At 45.7% G+C, this 25,043-nt stretch overlaps 2 protein-coding genes across 3 annotated transcripts; one reads left to right on the forward strand and one right to left on the reverse strand.

The window, feature by feature from the left end:
- The first annotated feature begins 502 nt into the window (after nucleotides 1–502).
- Nucleotides 503–18,956, forward strand: SLC6A20 (solute carrier family 6 member 20). 2 transcript variants are annotated; one of them, XM_018075775.2, is made up of 12 exons: nucleotides 503–1,404; nucleotides 1,493–1,630; nucleotides 9,485–9,625; nucleotides 10,355–10,446; nucleotides 11,157–11,384; nucleotides 12,319–12,429; nucleotides 12,836–13,077; nucleotides 13,979–14,141; nucleotides 14,566–14,770; nucleotides 15,591–15,750; nucleotides 16,760–16,925; nucleotides 17,858–18,955. In XM_018075775.2, exons 3-12 carry the CDS (start codon nucleotides 9,511–9,513, stop codon nucleotides 18,005–18,007), a joined length of 1,632 nt encoding a protein of 543 aa, XP_017931264.1. In that variant the 5' UTR covers nucleotides 503–1,404; nucleotides 1,493–1,630; nucleotides 9,485–9,510; the 3' UTR covers nucleotides 18,008–18,955. The 2 variants fall into 2 exon arrangements, with proteins under 2 accessions (XP_017931264.1, XP_017931263.1); XM_018075774.2 differs by lacking the exons at nucleotides 503–1,404; nucleotides 1,493–1,630 and adding an exon at nucleotides 5,327–5,560 and having other exon boundaries at nucleotides 17,858–18,956.
- SNRPD1 (small nuclear ribonucleoprotein D1 polypeptide) lies at nucleotides 18,809–25,003 on the reverse strand. The gene is made up of 3 exons (XM_008920872.3): nucleotides 24,871–25,003; nucleotides 21,715–21,906; nucleotides 18,809–19,453 (listed from the first exon to the last, which is right to left on the reverse strand). Exons 1-3 carry the CDS (start codon nucleotides 24,995–24,997, stop codon nucleotides 19,377–19,379), a joined length of 396 nt encoding a protein of 131 aa, XP_008919120.2. The 5' UTR covers nucleotides 24,998–25,003; the 3' UTR covers nucleotides 18,809–19,376.
- Nucleotides 25,004–25,043: the final 40 nt, after the last annotated feature.

Genomic DNA, 25,043 nt, shown 5'->3' on the forward strand with positions numbered 1-25,043 from the left:
TCCTGCCTTGCAGATTGCCAGTTTAGGGAGTATGAGATCACTGTGATGCTCACACTGGTTTGTGTCGCAGAATGGCTAATTAAAGGGCTTTTGTGGAGCTCTTGATGGAAAATACATGATCTTTGACAGATGATATTCCTGTCAAAGAAGACCTAGAGCATTATACAGTAACAGTTCTCTTTTTGTGGAGATAAATACAATATTTTGAAGATGGAGATGGCATATGAATCTCTCCTGGCAGTGTCTGATATTTCTAAAACTTCGCTTCCTTCCCTGAGGTGTAAATTCTAATACTGCTTTTACCAGCCTTTGTTCCTTGTACTGTTCAAGTAGACATCATCCATTTCTTCCACTTCACTTGTTAAGTCCCTAGTTATGCCTGAAGGGAATGTTTAAAAAGAAAATTTCTCTATAACTGGCTGGTCTGCAGGAATCAAGTATCTTCCAAAGCTGTGGTTTTCGGGTTTTTGTGTGTTTTTTATTTTATTTTATTTTTGCTTGCAGACTGAAGAATATTTTTTTATGGGAACGAAATTCAGGCAGCTCAGCTTTGCTAGTGTTGAATCTGACAGCCAACAAACAACCCTGTGCACTGAGAGTGACTTCAACTCAGCTGCTGGTCGTTAATAAATGAGCCAGCATTGCTGCATGCTCTTCATGAGACTGTATATTACCTGATGATCCTTAACTGTTTTTAAAGTACTCATTAGTCTGTTTTTCTCTTGTGGATAATAGCCATTTTTTAAAATGTCCTAAGATGAATACTAATATATATTGACACTTAGTCTGCAAGTGCACCTCTTTATTTGATAAGCTAATATTAAGGACAGCTGCTGTTTGGACATTTCTCATATACCTTACCTTTGGGAAACCCAGTCACCTGCTAGGCATTTAGATTTCAATCCAGCCAAAAGGTTCATAAGATTCCTTGATTTGATTTCCCTTTTCTGGCATTATCAAGGTCAGCTCTTGGCTTCTGTGTGATACCAAATGCTGGCAGACCACAGTGAAGTGACTCTTACCTCTTCAGGAAGCAAATGTGAATCATCTTGCAGTGTCAGGTGGCTGAATGGATCAAGCTTAAAAATTTTGATCTGTTCTAGGAGGATGTGCCTTCTAAAACATGTTAAAACCAATTTAATTTGAAGCTAAGTTTTTATGTGAGCAGGTAAAAATTGTTATTGAAATTATTATTGTAACTGACTTTGAGCAGAGAAGGTGCCTGGGGAGTTACCCTGTGACTGTTGATTTTGACAATATCCCTTTGAAAGCATTGGCACAGGATTCTTGCCCTGCTCTGGCTGCCTGCAGACTCTCTCTGAAAGCATCTAGATGTGCCCTCCTTTTGGATATATCCTGTAACATTAGGCAGCCTATTTAGAGTCAACTCTTCTCCAAATAAAGGTGGGTAGATACATGTCATTCTTAGTTTCAGGAGTCTTAATATCTAGAGAATTTTGGTCGTTAATTATTTTTTAATTATTATTTTTAGGAACCTGTTAATGTCTTGGAGCGTCCGTGGTAAGCCATGGTGATGCTGCGTGGTTGGTGCAGGACTCTGGCAGAGCAGCTCACGACTGACAGCTGCTGGTGGACAAGGGATCTGCCTGGAGACCTCCCCAGACTGCAGGCAAGCTTTGACAGAGACAGTGGGAACTGGCAGGAGACAAGCAGAAGAACTGACTGAATAGGTCAACTACCTTTTTTATTTAGTGAGGTGCTACTTTGTGACTCTTGTTTTACATAGGCCAGTTCTGAGGTCTGGGTGAATTAGATGCAATTCTCTGAATCGGAACTGCATTGAGTACCCTAAAAGATGACATAGTCGGAAGATGAGTAGAGCTGTGGTGCTAAACAAAAGCAAAGAAATTAGAAAGAGAGACCCTTCCCAGGAATGCTTTTCTTGGGAGGCTGACATAATGTGAAACAGTTTTAAGGGTGATGAAGAGGTTGGATATGACTTCAGGGTGCAGACCTTAAGGGCATCATCTACTATTTGGAACTAAGCAACAAGTAGTAGTGATTAACTGGAAGGAATAATTGCAATCCTGATAACTGCTTAGAGGAGTAGCTGTAATCTCCAATTACACGTAGAGCAATTGCCCAACAGTTATCAAGGCCTGTGAGTTCTCAAAGATCTGGAAATCCAGATGGATTCTTTCTTTCTCCTAGAGTAAGGAAACATGAGGCTTAGAGTAGCAACTGTGAACAGCGAATCCCAACAGAAAAACCATATGTGAAAGCTGCTACTCGCCTGGCTGTGTATCTGCTTCCCTTGACAGTATCAGTAAACATTTGCAGAGGCTCTAGAGACTCTTCCATCGCTTGTGTTTGATAATCATCTGATATGCTAGCAGACACCATATTTCCATTTGGAGGCGAGTGCCTCCAGGAAAGGCAGATCTTAAACACCACAGCTGCTGACACTTTTTCTCCCTTCCACATGTGTGGCTCATCAAAGAAAGGCCAGAGGGTTTATTTTTAAATCTAGATGGTATAGTGCTACATGTTGGAGGTAGAACAATAAGGTCCAGGCTACCTGGTAGAATTCCTTCCTCCCTTGTTTCCCTCTCTTTCAGAAATAGAACTGTTAAGCTTCTCTCACACCCTCAAAGCACTATCCCCAACCTGTTGCTAGGACCTCAGACTCCCTTTTTGTCTGCATTTTAGGTAGCTGGAGAGGCACTTGGCTGCTTTCTGTACCAGTATCATTTGGCATCAAGAGATGCAAGCCCAGAATTTTTAGTTTGCACCTTTGCCTAAGTACTTGCAGTTTTGCTTCAGTGAGAAATGGAATTCTCTGGTTTGTTTATTAGCTTCTGACTAGGTTTACATAGAGGAGTTCTCATGGGCAGTCCCATCAGTCCCTGTGGAGATGAACCCCTGCCCTTCTCCTCAACCACTCCCTCAAACCCCACATTTTAAATTTGTTAGGTACTGGGGGGGCAAAAATGTTTCTAATACTCCTTTAACATGAGCAGTGAAATGTTTAAAAGTTCTTCCGTATGTCTGTTAGAGGCTTATCTTTGTCCCTGAAGATAAAGCCCAAGTCCCTCCCCAACCCAAATGAAGGAATTTCAAAGGAGATAAAATCTTGAAGAGTATGAGAAATAGCATATTGATTATCTGAGGTGTGCATGGAAAATCCTACAGCAAGAATTCCTTAGTGTTGACTGTGTAAATACCTTTAAAGCCTATCCTTCAAGGAGCCAGTAGATGACAGGCACTCTGCTGGGTGCCTATGTGCATGACCACCTTTAAAAAAACTCATAGTAGTTTCTGATCTGCCAATGAGACTGACATTTGTGAGAGACACAAGGATTCATCTCTTTCCATCTGAACTTCCTGATCTGGCCTGACCCGAGATGAGGACACCACACCTCTCTGCCTGCACGATCTCCTCCAGTCCATTAGTAAACTAGTTTGAAATGTAATGGGAAGGAGGTCCAGAGCCAAGGTAAATCTTTAACCTGATGATTCTCATCAATAGGAGTAATCCGTTCACACAGAAGCATCCCAAGTGCTAGAGATGTGCTATTTTTTAATGCTGTCCTGTCAGAAAATTATTTAATGCTGTAAGCTATTTATAAGCATCATTTATAATAAATCCCACTGGCAGTGGCAGGCATTTAACTTCTTAATAATTTGCAAAGTTTTCATTATTTGAGACAACTAATGTATCTGTAGCTTCTCAGTGTGTGTCTTTTGGTTTTAATAGCTTATGGATCTAAAATTATCTTGGATTTTTTCTTCCAGCAGAATTCAGGGGTATACCCATGAGACATATTTCCGTGGCTAGCTGGCATGTTGCAATTCTGTGGGCAAGACAAAAACCGCAAGGGTATTCCAGAGATGCCATGAGCACCCTCAGAACTGTAGTCTGGAAGGCTCTGGCAAACCCTGATGTTTTCCAGTGACAACCTTCATTTGTAGCACCACTAAGACACACCACGAAGAATGAATTCACTTACAGGAGGTGCGTAAACCTCTTGCAGTCACCTTTTCTAGCAGTCAGAAAAGCGATGTCCCAATTTGTGACTTTGCTACTGCAGGTGGCTGGTCAGCACGTCCACCAGAGTGGTTCTGCTGGGCTCGACAGCACTGCACAACACACTCTGCGCTTTGGGCTCATGTCCAAAGGCCCCATGGTGGGGGTTCTCACCTGTACTTACAGCTGGCACTTGGCTCATCCGGTGCCTGATGGGGTGCTGGAGCAGCACACACAGCGCTGGCAGGGAGCAAATTGCTGGTGCCGGAGGAACGAGACTGCCAGCAGTTGAGTGAGTCTTACTCGTAAAATGGTCCTGAAAGGTACTATGGAAAAAACACGTTTAAACAGAGGAAGGAAGCTGAGTCCTTGGAGTTGTTCAGCCCCTTTTTATTGCTACAGATGCTGCTGGCAGCCTCCTTCACTAGGAGACCTGTCTGAATTGATTGAGTTCAATGAGTACCTTGGCAGGGGCCCAAATACAACAGGGTTCATGTTCAGACCTCGCACCCAACTGTGCCTTCAGACGACCCAAAGGCCTCGTAGACCCTTCTGCCTCCACAGTGGGCCACAGACACTTTTTCCCAGTGACCTTTGTATATATTTGGTCCCTGCTGCTTGAAAGTATTTTAAAACAGCAACTCTTCAGAAAAGTTCATCTGCAGCAGTGGGGTTTGAGCATGAAGGTAAGTGAAAAGAGACTGGGCTATTTCACACTGTCACACACATGCAGAATATGTAGAGGGAGGGTAGTAGTGCTGGAGGGTCAAACTTGAGTGTTGTACTCAAGTGTGCGGCGTGTTGGGGACTTGTGTGGCTTATAGGGACTGTTTCAAGGCAACCTTTGGAACTGGGAAGTGTGCTGGACTGGTTGGAGTGAGCACTGGATCACAAGTGATGGGGTGTCTGAGGACCCGTTTATTCCTGGCATCCCTTGCCCTAGAAGTCAGCTCTGACAGTCACTAAAGCCAGTCCTAATGGTGTGGGAATCCCTTCTCTGTGCTATCGAATTCAAACTGGTACCTCATGCACATGAATGGCGCTCATAGGGAAGGGAGCCCTGTGGAGAAGGAGTGTCCCATTTCCAAAACCAGACTGCAGCCCCAGTGTTATTTTCTCACAGTGTCAAGTTGGCATGTGGGTTGATAAAAATCCCCCGGCTCACATCCTTCCCAGAAGTGCCAGTCAAAACCCAAGCAGCTATTTACCCAAAGTACCAATTTTATAGTTCTGTGTGTGTCTATAATCTATTTACCAGCATTCCTACTTCAGTATGTGCCTGTTAATAAGATTAGTAATTAAAAAGCTTGATAGGAATTGGCAAGCATAGCTCCTCCGCCTCTCCCTCCCCTCCAAGCCGGACTGGCGTGGAGTGTGAGGCAGGGTTGGCAGAGTACCTGAGGGAGTGAAGGCAGGAAGGCTCTGCTGAAACCTCTGCCTACAAGCAGGCAATGGAGAAATCCCGGCCGCTATGGGACAATCCCCTGCAGTTTGTTTTTGCGTGCATTTCCTATGCCGTGGGACTGGGAAATGTATGGAGATTTCCCTACTTATGTCAGATGTATGGAGGAGGTAAGTGTGGTTCATGTTTCTTGCTTCCCTCGAGGAAGAGTGTGGCAAGCTTTAAGTCCAAAAGTATGTTGTCCATGCTAATGCCCTGTTAACCCAGCAGGGTCCGGGGCAGAGTAGGACGTCTGGCTTTCTGTTGGTGGCAACCTGTCTTATTGCGCTTTATTTTATGTATTCTTTAGCATTAGGCTTTTACATGACAGCTGCCCCAATACAGTGGCACTTGTTTCCTAGAAGTGCAATGAAGCAGTGGGAAGGCCCATGTTTTCTAAAAGGGTGGAGATAGAGTGAGAGATACGTGTCCACATGGTATTAATCTATTACTTTTTTGCCCCATCGAACCTTTCTGAAGTCATCAGAAACTAGTTCAGTTCTTTGTATGTTCACATATGTGGACTTGGAACATACTGAGAAGGGGAGAGGCTTATGCTGATTTAATTTAAGGATCAGATGCATCATTTCAAGTTTCTGTCATTAATGTTTTGTCTTTTATACAAAGCCTAACTTTAGGAGGTGATAACTTGGCTGGAAATCTGCCTTGAAGTTGCCTGAAACACCTTAATCAACAGGAGTTCCACAGCTAAAGCCTCCCAGGCACCTTTGAAAATAGAGAATACATTGATTTGGGCTCCAAAAAAAAAAAAAAGCTCTTTGAAAGTTTATCCTTCTCCTGGGTCCAAACAGAACAAAGATGATGTCTGTATCATATACCAGCCATAGATGTTCTTCCTTAGGAATCAAGTTAGTTAATTAGATTAATTAAAGACCAACACTAATAATCTCCTCTAATATACAGCTACCACTGTTTTGAAAAATCCTTATAAAGAGCCTCTCTTTATAAGACATCCAAGTTTTATATTGTTCTCACTGCATCTGTTATCATAGTGTTGGACTCTCCTCAGCCTTGCAGTAAGGGACATCTGCAAGGGACATGAGCATCTGCCTCATCTGCCTTTGGTCTGCTTCCATCTTTTTTTTTCCTTTCAGGAAGAAACATATGGAGATATTTGAGGGCTTTTTACTTCTTTTATGCTTGTTTTGTTGGCTTGTAGCTTACTTCTAAATGCATGTGTGGCAGTAAGGGTTGGTTCATGCTGGTTTTCGAAAAACCACAGTGCTGAGACTGTGTCAGAGCTGTTCCCTGGGATCAGGTCAGAAAAATCCAAATAATACAATAGGTGAAGTTCAGTAGAAAATAGATGCTGCAGTGGCTGAAGCTTTGTTAGGTGGTTTAGATAGCAGGAATGATAGGTGTGTTGTAATTCTGCATGTATTCCCCCACCCGTGCTTTAAGGGTAAAGACTTCATGCCTGACACTGAACTCTAGCGCAAAGCTTAAAATGTGAGTGTTTCTGTATGCAATTGAACTGCATGTGATTACTTTGCTAGCAGCCTATCTTGGCAGACATCCTGAAGGACAGCAAAACTTGGACATTTTGGGGGATTTGTGTGGTTCTTTTGACCAGCCATCTGTATTGCAGTGGATAGTAAAAATTCTCTGAAATGTAACCAAAACTGGAACACTTGATTAACTTGAAATAAGATTAAATAAACTTTCCTGTTTGTTGCAGGGCATTGGACTAGATGACGTTTAGAAGGTCCCTTCCAGCTCAAACTATTGTATGATTCTATGATAAACCCAAGTATTTTTCGAAAAGCATGTTTTTATAGGAATATTTTTCCATTATTTTCCATTATACTCTCCATTATTTTCTCTTCCCCAGTTAAATTTACATAGGGAAGGGCAGCTCTTTCTCTACTGTGAAGCTGAAACTCCTGACAGGAGGTTTTGCTTTTCTTAATTCTTCTTTTCACTGCCTTCTTAATGAGGATTCTGTGGCTTTCCAGGGGTCCACAAAAATAACGCAGACAGAACGTGGTTTCAGGAACTTAAAAGCTGGATAAGGGGGGACGTCAGCTTGTTTGGCATCTTCCTTTTAGAAGAGCACAGAGCCAGTTCCTGTCCTGCCCAGCAGAACAATAGAGCCCTTATTGCGTATGATACTGATAATTTGCAGTATTTGCAAATTATATTGCTTTATAACCTGCCTTTCTGTTCATCAGCAGATTGCCTCCTTCTCCTTGCTCTTCTCCAGAGAGCTTGGCCTGAGCAGAGCAAGGGGGGGGGTTAAACCTCACAGGTGCAGTTATTCTGTCCCTAAGCGGGCTGGGCCAGGCTGACACGAGACTGGGATGGGTCTACAGCAGGACACTGAGCAGAGGCGAGGGTGCTGCTGGACAAGTCCAGTGCCTTGAGCAGGCCCAGGGCACATTCCATGTTTTGCCAACTGCAGGGATCTGGCCTGGGGTCTGGTTTTTGCTGTGCTGAGTCACAGCAAATAAGGAGTTGGTTCATACAGCTGCACTGAGTCACTTGTATGAGGCAATGTGGTTCTACCCTTTAGGGAAGTAGGGTTGGGAGCAAGATCTGCATGCAAACAGGGTGCAGAGCAAGGGGCAGGGGGCTTAGCCCTGGCACCCCCAGCTGCAGGGGGACATGGGGGTGAAGAGCAAGCCTGAAGACATTCCTGCTGCTTGCAAGGTGGTTAAGTCAATGCCAAGCATGTGGAAGCACTGCTGGGAGAGCAGAAAAGCCTTCACAGAGAGTCTAATGCTGATTCCCTCTGGTGGTACATGGCAAAACTCTCCTCAGTGGCTGCTGGGGCAGCTCACACCCTGCCGGCACAGAGCAGCTGTGGGAGCTCTTAAACCTCCAGCAGCTCCCTTGTGGCATAGGAAGTTATCTAACAGGCTAACAAAGGGGTTGTTAATAACAAGAGAGCTGGGAGGTGGGAAATTAATTCCCAGAATAAACCGGATTATTGCTCCGTGTTTATTTCCAGTTCTTTTCCTCAGTCGCTGCCCAGAGTTCATTCCTCCACAGCACTGCACAGAGCCCATTGCAAGGAATGTTAATGCCACAGATTAAATACTGAATAAGAGATATTTACGTAAATATTTTGGCTTGCTGTAAAAAGGGAAGCAGGGAAGCCTTTGCAAAAATACAGCTTTTGACTCAGTCAGCAGCTCTTTCTGAAGCGGGCCTGTGAGCCCCAAGTTGAGTACAAGGATTTTCTTTTTTTTTGGCAGAAATTTAAGCCAAAGCACATCCTGGTTGCCAAGTGGGAAGGTCCTTTCCCCTCCTTCATTGTCAACCCGTTCCTGCTGCTTCTCCTCTTCCACAGGAGCATCCCTGTGGCTCTCCGTGTGGGGAAGAAGTAGGGATGAGCAGCCCCACGCAGGGGAGCCTGTGCCTCCCATACCAGAGTCTGTTCCTGCAGGTGGGACCCTGGGGGAAAAGCCTTCATCCCTTTCCTGGTGCTTGTGGGATCAGCATGGGGTTTTGGGAGCTTTTTGGTTTGCTTTTTTGTTTGTTTGTTTGTGTTTTTTTAAGCCAGGCCAGACCTCAGTATGTAACTCAAAACTCTCCATTCAACATGGACATTGCTGTTACTTTTACTTTGAGCACTTTGGCTGTGCCGCAAAATACCCCACATGAAGTAAATCTTTTCCTTGTCCTCTTTCTCTCATTATAGTTTACAAGGTTTGGCTGGTGTTTGGTTACCCTTTAACAGCCCCAGCCCCCAACTTTGCTCAAACCGCCGGTGATGCATCTGGGTAGCCCTGCCACACCGGAGTGGTGACCAACACAGTTTAACAGCAGAAATCCCAGCTCTGCCAAGTTCCTGCGGAAAATTCCCTGTGCCCGGGCAGTCAGCACCCACCAGCCTATGCAACACCGCCTGAAACCCTGTGACATCTCCTTCAGGGTTGGGCCATGCCCTCAATACACAAGGTGCCTGGACAGGACCCAGACCCAGCCAGCCCCTCGGACACCGACAGCATGATTTGACCACAAATAGGGCAACGTGGTGTTTATCTTGCTGCTGATCTGCTGAAGGCTGACTTCTGGGGTTTTTTTTGCAGGTGGCTTTTTGATCCCATACCTTATCATGCTGATTGCCGAGGGGATGCCCCTGCTCTACTTGGAGCTGGCTGTGGGGCAGCGTATGCGTCAGGGCAGCATCGGCGCCTGGAAAATGATAAGCCCCTACCTTTGTGGTGTTGGTATGTTCTCAGTTTTCATCTTCATTTTCCAGCATGGAGAGAACATGGGTGATTTTTGAATGGAGAGCTTTGTCTTTCAGAGGAGAAACCAGGAGGGAGCTGGGGTTCTACTGGGCCTCAGCAGGCTGAGCAAAGCAGACACCTCGTGGCATGCATTTATCCCATCCCTTGCAGGGCATTGGGACTAGACCCCAACTCACTGCATTCAGAGGTGTAAGTCCCCCTGCCCTCAGGCACCCTGCCAAAATCACAGTGTGAATGCCAGTGCTAAACCCATCCCCTGGGGCTGCCTGCACTGGGCTTTGACCCCAAGAGCAACTTCCCAATGACCTCAATATGAATGATAAAACAGTGCCTTAATTTCCTACCATTGCTGTTGCTGTCTGCAATTTACCAGTGTCCTTTCTTAGCTACATTATTATGTTATTAAATTACCCTGATAACCCAAGCTATTGTTAATTTGCATACACACACAATATATTTTTAATGATACTTTGACTATTCACCCCCAGGGCCTAAAGTATAAAATCCAGTGCAGGATAGTCCTGGCAGGAGGAGGAGGTGGATGCAGTGCCAGGGATTTGCCCTGTGCACACAGCTGTGCAGGGTCAAAGCCCTCCTGCGTTGGGCATGGTGATGCTGCCCCCACCCCACACCCCCCAGGTGTTATGAGACCCTGGGCATTTTGGGGTTTTGCTGCTGACCAAGTGTCTCCCTCCATACCTGCAGGTGTTGCCAGTGTTGTTGTCTCCTTCTTCCTCTCCATGTACTACAACGTGATAAACGCCTGGGCCTTCTGGTACCTTTTCCACTCCTTCCAGGTGTGTGGGCACTCAACAGCTCAGTTTGGCCCCACTGTGGCCATGGAGGGTCATGGTGGCTTGGCATTGATGCTGGATGTTGCATGGCACCATTGTCAGCTGTAGAGCGGAGGTGGATCAGTGGCAAAAGCTCCATAAACCCACCCAGGGCTTTTCTGGAGAGAAGAATGAGGCAGTGGTGTCCTCCTCTGTCTGCTCTCCCAGGGGTGTTGGATGTTGTCTTCTTGCTGTCAATCACAGGTCAAACGTGTGATGCATTGATGGCCAGGGTGTCCTACATCCTTGGATGGGTCTGTCTGATGGAATGTGAGAGGATTGGCCATGGGGGAGAGGAGTGGCGAGTGTCATCGCTGGGGGAGAGGGTTAAAGAGGGTCAATCCTCAGGAAGAAAATCAGTCTGGTCATTCCCAGAGAAGAGACAGAGCAGGGGAGAGGGGAGAGAGAGGGGAGAGACCCTGGGGAGAGGGTCAGAAAGGGTCATCCCCACAGGAGAGGATCAGAACAAATCAGTCCTTGGGGAGCAGGTCATTCCCAGGGGAAAGTGTCAGAAGACATCATCCCTAGGGGAGAGGGTCCTCCTGCGCCCCAGGCAGCACTGTGCAGAGATATGCAAGCCCCAGGCAGAAAGGCACCCTCGCCATCATCCTCCCCATGCCTCACCAGCACCTCAGCTCTCCCTGCCATGCTGACTCCATGCCCCTCTCTCCTAGGACCCCCTGCCATGGGCTACCTGCCCCCTCAACAGCAACCGCACCGGCTATGAGGAGGAGTGTGAGAGGACGTCATCCACCCAGTACTTCTGGTACCGGCAGACCCTGAACATCTCTCCATCGCTGGAGGCCAGCGGGAGCGTGCAGTGGGAGCAGGCGCTCTGCCTGACACTGGCCTGGCTGGTGGTTTATCTCTGCATCCTCCGTGGCACCGCCTCCACTGGCAAGGTGAGAGAGGGGCACAGCTCTGCCGAGCCTGGGCAGGATGTGGGGAGGGCAAAAGAGTGCCCAAAGCAGTGGCCGTGGCTGCAGAGCACCGAGCTCTGCTGCCTCTACTGCCCTGTCAAGTTGCAATTCGAGCAGGATCAACCAAAACACTGAGTGATACTAAAAAAATAATCCAGAAAAGTCCTGTAAATGCAGCAAAACCATGGTCAGGCTGCTGGCCGTGAGGAAAGCTGTCTGCCACAGCAGAGCCATGTCAGGAGACGTCTATTCCTTGGTCTTCGCAAGAAAAAAAAGACATCTACCGGGCATGATTTGCTCGCCTTTTATTCACAGCACAAGTTATGAGGAAGTGGGGAGAAAAACCCCAATGTCCTGGCTGAGCCTGCACTAAGCAGCAAGCTGAGGGCTGTAATCCCCAAATCGTCTTAGCTGAACACAGAAAGCCAAGAGACTATAAACTAAGAATAACCTCTTAAACTTGTTGCAACTAATTCAATTCAACTTTGATTCAATTTGATTCAATTCAAGTTTGATTTTGACCTTCTATGAGGTCTGCTTGCCTTCCTCCTAGAGCAAATGATGAATGACCTTTGCCTAATGAGTTCTTAATAGACAGTTGCACACTGGTGTTACTCCACTAAATGATGCAGAACTGAGTTTGTGAATGCTGCAAATATTTTAGACTTTTCTTTGATTTCCAGTCAAAGAGAAGACCCTGGGAACAGTAGCACAGGTCTTCATTTTTAATAAAAACTTGCTTCCTTAAAATGTAAATCTAAAGTTAGATTTGTCTGAAAATATTTCTTTAAGGATTATTACACAAGAACAAACACAATAATTGAAATTATTTATGTAAAGTAAATAAGACTGACCATAGTGGATTAGCTTTGTCTTATATATTCTTTAGACCAAGATGTTTCCCCTCCTTCCTCAGGTCGTCTATGTGACAGCCTCTTTGCCATACTGTGTTCTCATCATATACCTCATCAGAGGATTAACACTTCATGGAGCTGTGAACGGTCTTTTCTACATGTTCACACCAAAGGTACAGAAAAACTCTATTGAATTTTTCATGAAATGTTATTAGTTACTGAACGTGTAGGTTTTTAAAAGCTGTTGATGCTTTTCCTTATATTGAATTTCTGCAGCAGTAGCGTAGGTCAGGCAGCTGGAAACCCTGGCGATTTCCAGGAGTGGGAGTGGAGTGGCAGCTGCTCTGCCATGGTGCCCATAAGCTGCTTGCTTTCTCCTGCAGAAAAAGACCTGCCCATTACCATAGCCTATAGCACATTATTTTCAGTCATATAAGTAACCCTGCCTAAAAAAACCCCTGAACTAAAACGAGTGCACAAAGGGACCCATCCCTGTCCCCACCCAGGCAGCCTGGAAGGGGCATTGCTGGGAATCCATATGTAGCTTTATGCTCTCGCTCTCTGGGTCTGGCTTTGCAGCTGGAGCAGCTGTCGAACCCCAAGGCGTGGATCAGCGCTGCCACGCAGATCTTCTTCTCGCTGGGCCTTGGCTTCGGCAGCCTCATTGCCTTTGCCAGCTACAACGAGCCCAGCAACAACTGCGAGAGACATGCCATCATTGTCTCGCTCATCAACAGCACCACCTCCATCTTTGCCAGCATTGTGACCTTCTCCATCTACGGCTTCAAGGCGACGTTTAACTATGAGAGCTGTATAAACAAGTAAGAGCCTGGTGTTCCACTCGTTTCCCACTGCAAGCCGTTCTGGGGCAGGTGAGAGGGGAGGTAAATAAATAACAGCATGCAGTGCTGCCAGCACTGCCCCAAGACCAGACCCGATACTGCTCTAATAAAGCTAATGGAGCTATTTAAAGCGATGAAGCCCGAGATGAAAGGTCAGAGTGACTTGCCTCTTGACACCTGGGTGCTGCTTCCAGGCACGGGCCTTGTCGAGAGGATGTTTGCCTGGGCAAGTCACAGAGGCACTGTCCCCTGTGTCCTCGTCCTGGCACATGTTACAGGGAGTGGGGGGGACTGATTAATAAAATGCAGCAATGCTCAGACACCCCACTATTAAGGCTAAACCCTGTTCCAGGAGCTCAGCTTCCTCGGCTGTGATGCTCTGGAGGTGCCTAGGAGCCTGCAGGATTGTGTCCTGAGGCAGCAAGCTTGCATGAAGTCCCTGGCACAGGGCCTGCAGCAGTTACACTTTTACTCATATTTTTAGAGCTTTCAATCTATCTGCTGATCAGAGAGGAAACCAAGCTGCTAGTCCCTGCTCGTTGCCAAAAGGCTCATTAAGTTGATGGGGTGTGGATGTGAGATTGGAGGGCAAAGGGGAAGAGACACCAGCCAGCGCTGGCTGGCACCCAAAATACCTGCCTGGAAGCACAGTGTGGGTGCAGGAGCTTCTCCCTACAAAGCACAGATAAGTGCAAGATCGCTCATATCCCTTTCTGGAAGTGCCATGGCTCTCACATGGGGAGACTGGATCCCTGGGGCCAGCAGGACATCCACATGTGGGGACCGATGGAGAAGGGGATGAGATGTCCTGGGCACTGATGGAGAAGGGAATGAGGTGTTCTGGGCCTGAAAGCCATTAAATGCCTGCAATCCTTCCCAGGGTGATCCTGCTACTGCTGAACACTTTTGACCTGGAGGAAGGCTCTTTGACAGCAGACAACCTCAGTGAGAAGAAAGACTACCTCATGGCCACCTACCCACAGGAATATGCCCAATTAGCGCCTCAGATTAAAAACTGCAGCTTAGAAGCTGAGCTAGACACGGTGAGTTGCCACTTTGTGCTGTCTCCTCTCCTCCCAGTGAGCCTGGGCAGCCCCATGCGAGCACATCCACATGCCTGACCAGGGCTGGGGATCATTTCTACTCCTCAGGATGGGGCAAGGGGCTTGCCTGGGTGGTTAGCAGCTGAGCTGGGTGGCAGTGCAGTCTGACTGCTGGCTCTGGCTGTGGAACAGGGCAGGTCACAAAGATTTGGGGTAAATGTTTTTTTTGCTACAAGTGGCATTACGCCAGTGTCCGTGCAGTTTGGATAAACTGGCGAGAATCTCATCTGCTTTTGCTGTGCACAGCCACCACTGCACATGTACCTTGTCACGACACAGAGTCATTCTCTTATGTCCATCTTATGTCCTTTATCAAGGATAAGGAGCTGCCCGTAACTCATTTTTCTCCCCTTCTCTCTGACAGGCTGTCCAGGGGACAGGACTGGCATTTATCGTCTATTCTGAAGCGATCAAAAACATGGAGGTGCCCCAGCTGTACTCTGTGCTCTACTTCTTCATGCTGCTGATGCTGGGCATTGGCAGCATGCTGGGGAACACGGCCGCCATCCTCACGCCGCTGACCGACAGCAGAGTCATTGGCGCCCGCTTCCCCAAGGAGGTGATCTCAGGTAAGCGCCTCCACTTCCCCAAGGAGGTGATCTCAGGTAAGCGCCTCCGCTTCCCCAAGGAGGTGATCTCAGGTAAGCGCCTGCCGTGTCACAGTGTAGGCTGCACAGTGTGTGTGTGCAAAGGCTTTGATGTCCCACTGCCACTGAGGGTCCCCCTCTGACCTTGAGTGGAGCAGGGAATAGTAAATATGCTGCTGGAAAGGTTTGCCTGCCTTTGTGAAATCCTGCCCTGCCTTCAAAGCACTTCCCCTCCGGAGCTCCCAAAGCACTAGCACAATTGTGGCTGTGTATTTACAGGCTTCCCAACACACCCCAGCTCCTTCATACTGGTGTCTACTGACTGATGAAACTCAGAGACAGTATAGGTGTAAAGATACTTGCAGTGAGCAGCTCTTTAGTCACATCACCAGTATCCCAACTGCAAAACACCTGTCTTTGGCCAAAAGTAATATGTGCTCCTGTTCAGGCATGGAAATCAGTTGTCCCATCTTAAAACCTGTTTTAGCAGGATGCCCAGTGGCAACACCAGATACTGCATGCACATGTGACAAGGCTATAGCCAAGACTTCGTTGTCTTGACCGTTTCTGGAGTGATGTCCTGTGACTATGCAGGTCTGAGGAGCAGTTTAAGGACACACCAGCACAGTCACTCATGCAAAGAGACAGATATTTTCCGTAAGGGAAAAGGAATTATCCTTTTCCTCAGAGAAAGCTGCTCAGCAGAAATTCTACGAGTTTTTTAGTCACAAGGAGTATGACATTTCCCACACACAATTAGACTTCCAAGTGTAATGGCAGGGTCTCTCTTTTATCCATGCAGGTGTTGTGTGTTTCATTAACTGTGTGATTGGCCTGATCTTCACCATGGAGGCTGGAAATTACTGGTTTGACATATTCAATGACTATGCAGCCACCCTCTCTCTGCTGCTCATTGTGCTGGTCGAAACCATCGCTGTGTGTTACATCTATGGGATAAGAAGGTAAAAGCTTGAATCCTTCTTTCTTTACAGTGGGATAGCAGGGGGAGTGACCAAGAGCCAGGACATGCAGGGCTAAGAATAAAAATACTGCCCTAGGCTGTATGTTTCTCCTATGCTATAGTACCAGCAAGGCGATGGGGGTCTCCCCTGCCCTGCAGACCCCTTCCAGGGCCTTGGTTCAGGGCTGTACAGAGGCCAGGCTGGGCTGACACCACCTCTGCTGGCAGGCGAGTGCTAATGAGCTGTACACACCTGCTCCCTGCTCTGGTCTTTGGTCTCAAGAGCACCTTCTGCCAAAACTCTGCTCCTCCTGTGACAGTAGTTCAGCATGAGCACAACAGTGCCAGTAAGTTTGGTTTCCAAGGTGGTCACCTCACAGATTGCTGGTGTCCCAAGTCATCCCTTGTGGGCAAAAGGAAGCTTTGGCATCAGGAGAGGTTTTGAACAGCAGAGGTGTTTGTGCTCATGGCATCTAAAGGAAAAGGCTTCAGCATTTTCTTTGTTAGTCTGCCAGCACAGTACATGTACAGGCACCTACAAGGGTATTACGTCCTTGATGAGTTCAAAGCCTTCCAGTCAGATCCAGGTCTCCTGTGAGATTTTAGGTACACTTTAGGTACTTCCTCAAAGACAGCAGTCAGAACAACTCAACTACACAAAAACCAGCAGTTTTCTCTCCATAATACTTGAGCATCATTGCTTTTCTCTCTTAACTGACATCAGAAACACCCTGAACTTATATTCAAGCCAGAACTTTTCTTGCTGTACCTATTTCTAGCTATTCTCTGCAGTTTGGGGTTCTCTTGGAAGTCCCACTGTCTGTTTTGATTTCACCCTCATGATGAGTCTGGTGAGCCAGTTCTTCAGACAATACCTCATTTGTGGTGAACTGTACTCCCCTTTCTCATCTGACATGGAATTCTGCAGGTGGTTTTGAAGTAACTCAGAAAAAGGTATCGATTGAACATATGCAGCTGTTCTCAAAAATATGCTTTTTTTTTCAACACAGATTTGAGAAAGATCTTTACACCATGATTGGACGCAAGCCAAACTGGTATTGGAAAATTATGTGGGCCTTTGTTAGTCCTCTGCTAATTATAAGCCTATTTATATTTTACCTCACCGACTATATCCTCACAGGAACCTTTCAATACCAAGCGTGGGATGCCACACAGGTAAAATAGTTTTGGGGGGCTTTTGTTTTTTTTTTTTAAACTTTCCCTAGTTCCTGCAAGGATACAGCCTTCCTTCCTAACTAAACCATTCCACAAAACTGGAAAGCTTGCAGCTAGAGTGAGGGCCAACCCCTAAATTTGTGGAAAGGAAAACCAAGGAAAACTTGACCTAATGATGATGCCATGATTCTGTAAAATCAACTAACATCCCTCTGATTCTTAATTGACTCCTTCATACAGTAAAACATTATTAATGCTGATGACCCAAATATCATCTTTCAAAAAACACTTTAAACAAAAAACCCTACTTTCAAAGTGTATTATTTTGAACAAAATTAGTGGTATTTTAAAAGAACCGAACTGCTGCTGGAATGGTTTTCATAATTTCCATATCCATTTTTCTTCATGGCCAAGAACACTTTTGTACGAATACCGAACTGTGTATTTATCACAAATTACTACTGGATAAGTAATCACCGCTTCCATAACCTTTTGTGGAAATGTTCCCATTGTGCAGAAAGAAAATACGTAATTGGCCATGACACAAAAACAATTTAGGACCCATGGCGGGCCTGGTCTGTTGACTGGGTGTCAGCATGAGCCCACAGCCTCCAGGAGAGGAACACGGAGGCCTGACAGAGGTCAGGGCCCAGCCACCTCATTAAGAGACACAAATCAAGCCAAAATCCGCTCTTTACCAAAGCTTGCAGAAATTTCCCCCACTCCTGTTGTCAGCAGCTCTGTTCTTGTTGTCAGTTTTCAGGGTGGTTGGGCAAAGAACAGCGCTGAGGGCAGTCGCGGGCTGGCACAGCCAGAAAGTGCTTCTCAGAAGTCCCACTTAGATCCATGTGCACAGCTTTGCTCCTGACCCAACTCCTGGACTCTCAAACCCACAGATCCCACAGATCCAACACTGCTTCTCTCCCTTGCAGGGGCAGCTGGTGACAAAGGATTACCCAGGCTACGCCCTCGCAGTGATTGGGCTGCTGGTGGCAGCATCCACCATGTGCATCCCCCTGGGGGCACTAATGACTTTTATAAGGAAGAGACTGAAGAGGGAAAGAGTTTCAACAGTTGCATGAATGCTGACAGCTGGATTTGGGAAGACCTTACCCCCGTCATCAGTGACAGGGCACTTCTGGAAGACAGCAGCAACCATTATTTGTAGCAGCTATTTATAGAGTTGAGAATGGTGGGTGCTATATTGACCAAAAAGTGCTCTTGGGAGGTTCCACAATGGTTTGGGGAAAAAAAAGCTCTTCTGTAACAAGATGAAGCTTTAAAATAGCCTATGTATGAGAGGGGGAAACCAGAAGAGCAGCTCACAAAATGCTAGTTAGCACAAATTAACCAGCACATCAGCCCATTACACCATGTTAGGTAATTCTTTTCCACTTTGTTGTAGCAGTGCCTGTGCGGAAACATGAGCAACCAACTAAGCATGTTCCTGCACCAAAGTACCGGCAAATATCCTTTACCCATTCAAGACAGCTGCACTTAAGAGTGCACTTTATTTCAAATGACATCTGTATTTCATCAACAGAGGAAAATGTTGAAGTCTGCCAGTGAGAATGTGATGATCCCTTTCCTACATGGGAGAAATCAGTAGCATGGTATTGGGAGATGAATGTGGCCCACCTGGCTTCTTTTATACTGGTGTTCAGCAAAGCAGTTTATATATATATATGCAAACACATATATGAGTTGCACAAGTTCTTTCCCCCCGAGAAGTAAGCTTCCAATTCCAGTACATAACTGTGCACTATGCTGTACTTTGTATTTTCTAGGGATGCACTTTAAGTACACTAGAAGGTATCTGTGATAAAGCTGCTTTATGAGCCCCACCCAAACAAAAGTATGCCATATAATTAGCTTTGACAAAGTTCATATCCAGGTATTCTTTAATCATCAGATGTAACAATCCAGCAGTTCCACTGACCTGGTTAATTTCCCCATGTATATGTTTTATAAAGAAAGCAACATGTTTAAATTGTAAGCTTCATGTAATAGAAAACATTAAAATTATATCTATGAACTTTAAAAAAGTCGCTCTGAAGAACATTTGAGAAACACTCATGGGACAGGGGTTCTTGATACAGTGTCTTAACTATGTAACCATTAGAAGATGGAAGTGCCTTACAAAAGGATTAATTTCAAACATCGTTAAAGCACAACAATGCAAGTCTCTCATTCTGAGGCAAAAAGCAAGAGGCAATTGTACAGCCTTCAGGGGTGGGCAAAATCTTGACAGTGACAACCAACACCAACAAGACCTGCTTAGTCTGTAACAGCCCCTGGAAACAGGACACACCTCCCACCCCAGGCTCTGCTAACAAAGGAAAGACGACCTTTTCACATTTCAGTTTATTAAAAATGGATACCATAAACAAGACCTGTACAAAAAAATATCTGAAATTGCCCATAATTTGGTAACAGTTGCGTGATGAGAAGTTATCGTCTTGGGCCTCCTCTTCCTCTTCCACGACCTCGGCCTCTGCCACGGCCTCTGCCACGGCCTCTTCCAGCAACTTAGCAGGTGAAAGAAAAAGGATAAATCAAGTGAGACCCAGGAATACTTTCATTTTGATTAAAACATTCTGTATCAAGCATAAACCACCACACTGCTTCCATGTGATGAGACCTTAAGTCAGACATTAAGTCTTTTAATGCTCAGTAAGTCTCAGGCAATATTTTCATCTTTAGTACTGGGTTTTTCAGTATACAACTTCCACAGACTACTCTCTGTCCTTGGCTTCACTGCAGAAAACAAGGGGATGTAACAGCTGGCTGCTCCCAAGTGGTAGGGTAGGTCTGACAGGGAACTAGAATTCCTCCTCTTTTTTGTTTTCATCTCATTTTCCGGAAGGGATCAGAAAAAGTGTATGCAAGACGAGTATTTTGTTACTATACAGTACAGAGGATAAGATTTTTTTTTGGCCACAGCTCTCATTGTGGTTTATGAAATACTCTGCTTAGGGGAAATGAGAGTTTTAACATGTGTGATTCCCAAGCTCACCATTCTCAGGCACCGTGTGGAAGGGCAGCATTTTGAAGGGATCCCACCACCAAACAGCTATTTTCAGTGATACCTCTGCCAATTTCAAACGTGACTCTGAGGCCAAGGTCTTGGTTGTGTGCCCCCAGTTTTAATTACTGCTATTTAATGGTAAAGGGAAGACAGAAGCACAGGGTAATTCGGGCTGCAACTGCTGAAGGTGACGTGATCCATACAGTGATAACGTGGCATTGCACCCGTTTCTCCTAAAGAAACATGACTTGACCCACCCAGTTGCTAGGCCACCCTACAAACTTAAGAAATAACTGGTTCATTTTGAACATGTTTGTGAGTGCAGGGCTCACAAAGATGCTAAAAACTCTGCAGAAATGGATGGCTCAGTAAGAGAGACACACTAACACCCCTTCACGGAGCAGGCGTGGATTATTCTGGCATTGAGGTCACAAATGCAGCAAAGACAGAAAGAGCAGAGGCACAAGGCAAATTTCACAGAAGCAAGGTGTCATTTTTTTGCTGATAATAGACCGACTCTGTAATTTCCATGGAAGTCTCAACACCTGACTAAACGATGGCAGCAGCTACGTGCATCAGTAGAGAGCTGCATTTGCTAAGCGCCAGCACACCTGGACCCAAGGCACATCCTGCCTTCCACTGACAATTCCACTTGCCAAGGACAGACCATGGGCTTTACGCTCTCGAAGCTGAAGAGCATTTACGGGTTAAGGCAGCACAACACAGCTGCAGTAGGAGTGCTTCCGCACACTGTGGATGCAGCGAGCATCAAACTGGGGCTATCACAGCTGCTTCCCTCAAAGAACCAAACACTGTGGGGTTCAGGAAAAAAAGCAATCCAATCACACTCATTTCTCCATGTGGTCAGATTGTTTTTAATGGACCCGAGAGGAGCAAAATCCCCTTGGGAGTTTTATCTGTATTCTCTACAGAGACAACAGCCACAGCGCTTGCACTTGGTGATGCATCCAAGGGCTCCTCACACCATGTCAGAAAGGTGAGCACACTAATGCATAACACACTGCAGATCCAAACACTTACACACTAATTGCAGGAGAAAGGGTACAACATTACTTTAGAGCACAATTAGCTTTCACTCACAGCTTACTATTTTAAAAATACACAGACTAACTGCTGGATTAAAACTGAATTGCTCTCTATAACGTTTGGCTTCTAAGGAAAAGGTTTTTGTTCAACAGTTTTTTGAGAAAAAAGTTACAGAAGAGCAGAGTGGAACACTACTGGGAACCAAAGTTAGAGATCTGCTCATTGGAATATACAGCCTAGACTCCTTCAGGTTCTCAAGCCTCTCAAATCCAGTTCTCAGAGATACCATTTTTATCCACCACCAAATTTCAGTGAACCATTCAGTACTTTTGAGAGACCGTCCTGTACTTTCTTATTAGTCTATGTGAAGCTCCCCATACAAACTGGGGAAACCCAGCAGACACTCGGAGAAGTGCAAATCTCTGTTGCCAACTGTGAGACTGAGATAGGTTAAGATTTACTCAAGATGCAAAACATTTACATTTTTAAAACCAGATGCATGAAAAGCCATACACATAATTTCGGGTGAATGAACGCTCTGCAGATATCAAGAAGGTGGGAAAGGCAGATTAAGCCAGTACAGTATCAAACCCTCAAAGAGGAAGGAATTAGACACCAAATGCAGACATCAAGACACTCAAATCAGATGTCTTCAGATTCAGAGGACTAAACTGCATACAAAGTCAGAACAAACACAGGAAAGCACAAACTAACCTGCTTCTCTTTTCTTGGATTTGACTTTTGGTTCAACATCCACTAGCAAAGTATCCAGAGGCAAACTGTCCGGCAGAATGAAGTAGCGGATATTATTCCCTCGAATACTCAGCGTCTCCAGCTGTACGGGTTCTCTGTTCTTCAGCGTCATTTTCACTGCTTTGAGATGTGTATTCATGCTGACATCCACTCCTGAAACAACACAAGCCTGATTTCAGGGATGAGGTCTCTTGTTGCCTATTTTTAAGAATGCACATGCTTCAAGATCTAGCCTGATCATTAATCCCTGCTTCTGCCACTCATTGAACAATTCACCCTCTAACGGAATGAAACTATGTGTCTTTTTCTCTCTTAAATTATGCCCAATAAGTTATCAGTCGCTGCCTTTAACACGTTATTGCTAGAGAGCTTTATCTAGGTCCTGGCAGTAGCCAGGTAGCCAGTGGTTAAACATCCAGGAGCCAACGGTTAAATCAGTTCTGAACAACAAATAAACTGCTGCTTATTACAGAAGTCTAATACTGTCCTTACTCCTTTAAAAAGAAGTAAAACCTCTGAGGTTTTTCTGTAAGCCTTAGGAAAATTCAACCACCAAAGCAGCATTTATTTTCTGATAAAATACATCCAATACCAGAGTGGTATCTACCACGAAAGTACATAAAACACCCTCCTGTAAGGAACAACCATTGTGCTCACACACTCTGAGAACAGCCAGTATGTAAGAATTGTACAGAATCAGTGCTGTGCCCACTGTGCTGTGCTGTGCGTAATCCCAAACCAGAAACTATCTCAGTTGGATGCATGTATTAAATAACAGTCATGAGAAGCAATTAAAGTTTTTATTTTGCATATGACAAGCTTTCCATGGGATTTGATCTCCAGCTACGAAGATGAAAACAAGAGTAACTTTTTCAAATCAAAACAGAAACAGAAGATTGACACTGCTGTTTACAAACACCTGCTAATCCAGCGACAAGGCACCCACAGGAACAGAATTTTAATGTGTTCAAACTTCTGCACAAACAACCCTTTGTGATAAAAATAAACTGTAAAATGTGTTACCAAGGTAAGTAACACAAGTGAGCATCAGCCCAGAACCAGAAGAACCACTGTGCTGTGCTTATTCCATGTACTTCCTCTGTCCTCATCCCCCTCCTTCTGGATTTTACAGAGCTCTCTGGCCCCTCCACTCCACCTGACCCAGACCCTTGGTTCATGTAAGGTGTATTATATGAAACCTGCCTCTTCAGCAACCCAGCTCTGGCCAACCCCCAGAAGAGACTGCACAATCCAACAGCACAGCAATTATGAACACAGTTCACCGGCCACTGTAAAGGGAAGACTGCAGTTTGAGAAATATGGACTGCATTCCAAGTGTTTGCAGGTTCTTAGCAGTAAATGAGAGAAGTTTTGCTCAACAATTAAGCCTGAAAGGGTAGTGAGGTCAGGAGACCAGCAGTGTGTTTGCCTCCCACCTGGCTGGGTTCAACAAAGCATGCTGCAATCGGGTACCAGGGTGGTGCACTCCCCTCTAATCAAAGCTGATGGACCTGGCTCCAAAATAATGCCAGTTTTGAGCTCTGACAAATCTCCACAGATTGCTACTGGCAAAAAAAGCGCCTAAGCAATTCCAGGGCAAAAAAAGCGCCCTGGAATAAAATTCAAACTTGACGGAGTTGTACTTTTTTTTAAAGAGTGTCTCAGCAGAAGAGCTTTTAAAAGTTGCCTGAGTTGAGTGTAGGAAAGGAGATAAAGCACTTTCCTCAGCTCACCTGTGAGGGTTTGCCTTGTTAAACACAAGGCACACCACCTCCATACCTGATGTCTCTGAAGGAAAGCTCACAGGAACACCCTCAGAACAATGTCCCTCACTGAGGTTATTAAAGCAAACAAAATAGTTTGCACATTTTTTAATACATGAGAACCATATACTAAACCATAAAGACTTTCCCTACAACTTTCAGTTCAGTGAAACGAAGAAGCACCTGCTAAACAATAACACCCACAAACTAAGGTGACCCACCCCTGGCAACAGCAGGGGGGCACACTCTCATTGACAGGATTCCTTTTTGCCCTGAATCCCACATCCAGCTTCACATTTTCAAACCCACAGTCTTGTTAAATCAGTGCAAATATATGCAAATATGCATTTGCATCTAAGTTCACCTTAAACAGAGCAAAAACAAGTTCAACAGAAATAATTATGGTTTTGATTAGAACTGCCTACGTACAAAATTTAACCAACCTGAGACCACATCAGCACTTAACATCTGGCATTTATCTGTGCTACCATTGAAAAAAATAAGTCCCTCTTCAGGTAACTCAGCTGCAACATTTTTATTGCTTGTTGCAATTTCACAAGTGAAATTCAGAGGCACTGAAACATCTTACAGAAGTTTGGCTGCATACCCACTACCTGTTTGATAGAGCAGGTAAAACCACCTCATCAACATTACCACTGGAACAGAGAAGCTGTGGATGTCCCATCCTTGGCTGTGTTCAAGGCCAGGCTGGATGGGGCTCTGAGCAACCTGGTCTAGCGGGAGGTGTCCCTGTCCATGGCACTGGGGTTGGAACTAGATGATCTTTAAGGTCCCTTCCAACCCAAACCATTCCATGATTCTGTGATCATGCTGCTAAAATTCGAAGAGACTACAACACGCTTGCACTGGCTTTGTGATGGTTTGGGAAAGTTCACTTCCTTCCCCCCGAGCCTGTTTGGAGGCAAAGCCCACAGTCAGGCTCAGAAGCTCTCTGTGCTACAGTGAATTTACAGCCTCCCAGCAGCACCTTAAAAACAGAGAAAGATAATCACAAAGTATACCCTGGCCTAACCACAGGTGAACTCACCCACTAATACAGATCAAAGACAACCTGTGACCCACTGAAATTCCCCAGTATTTTCATGGTTGCCTACGGAAGGCTGGCTGGTCACAGCTCCCGACTCTTCCCAGCAACTTCCGACAATATCCAGACACAAACACAAACGCACCTCGCGCTTCCACACAGATACGTGAATTCAAAAGCTTTTCTTCCAGCGCGGGTCCCCGCAAGAGGGAGCACAGGACAAAAAAAGCTCAATCCGAGCCGTGGCTGCCAATTGTTTGCCGAAAGGCGACTGGGAACACTTCGCTACAGTCTCCTATCCTGCCGTACCTGTGATCGTCCCATGCACCTGCGTCCCATTCTTCAGCTCGATGGTCACAGTCTCGTGGCTCAGCTTCATCAGAAACCTGCGAATTGAAAACGCGTTCAAAAAAGCCCAAACCCATCGCTCCCACATAAAGCCTACGTGTTTAAGAGCCTCCACACCAAGCACCCGCTCATCC

This window comes from Manacus vitellinus, unplaced genomic scaffold, assembly GCF_001715985.3.
Source record: "Manacus vitellinus isolate BGI_N305 unplaced genomic scaffold, ASM171598v3 scaffold_3_pilon, whole genome shotgun sequence".
Classification (NCBI taxonomy): domain Eukaryota; kingdom Metazoa; phylum Chordata; class Aves; order Passeriformes; family Pipridae; genus Manacus; species Manacus vitellinus.

Excerpts from the sequence above, each read along its gene's own strand:
- SLC6A20 (XM_018075774.2), top strand. The coding sequence starts at position 5,440 with ATGGAGAAATCCCGGCCGCTATGGGACAATCCCCTGCAGTTTGTTTTT. Across the intron at positions 5,561-9,484 it reads ATGTCAGATGTATGGAGGAG|GTGGCTTTTTGATCCCATAC; the intron begins GTAAGTGTGGTT and ends TTTTTTTTGCAG. Across the intron at positions 11,385-12,318 it reads GCACCGCCTCCACTGGCAAG|GTCGTCTATGTGACAGCCTC; the intron begins GTGAGAGAGGGG and ends CTCCTTCCTCAG.
- SNRPD1 (XM_008920872.3), bottom strand. The coding sequence starts at position 24,997 with ATGTGGGAGCGATGGGTTTGGGCTTTTTTGAACGCGTTTTCAATTCGC. Across the intron at positions 21,907-24,870 it reads GGTGCATGGGACGATCACAG|GAGTGGATGTCAGCATGAAT; the intron begins GTACGGCAGGAT and ends GTGTTGTTTCAG. Across the intron at positions 19,454-21,714 it reads ATCCAAGAAAAGAGAAGCAG|TTGCTGGAAGAGGCCGTGGC; the intron begins GTTAGTTTGTGC and ends TCACCTGCTAAG.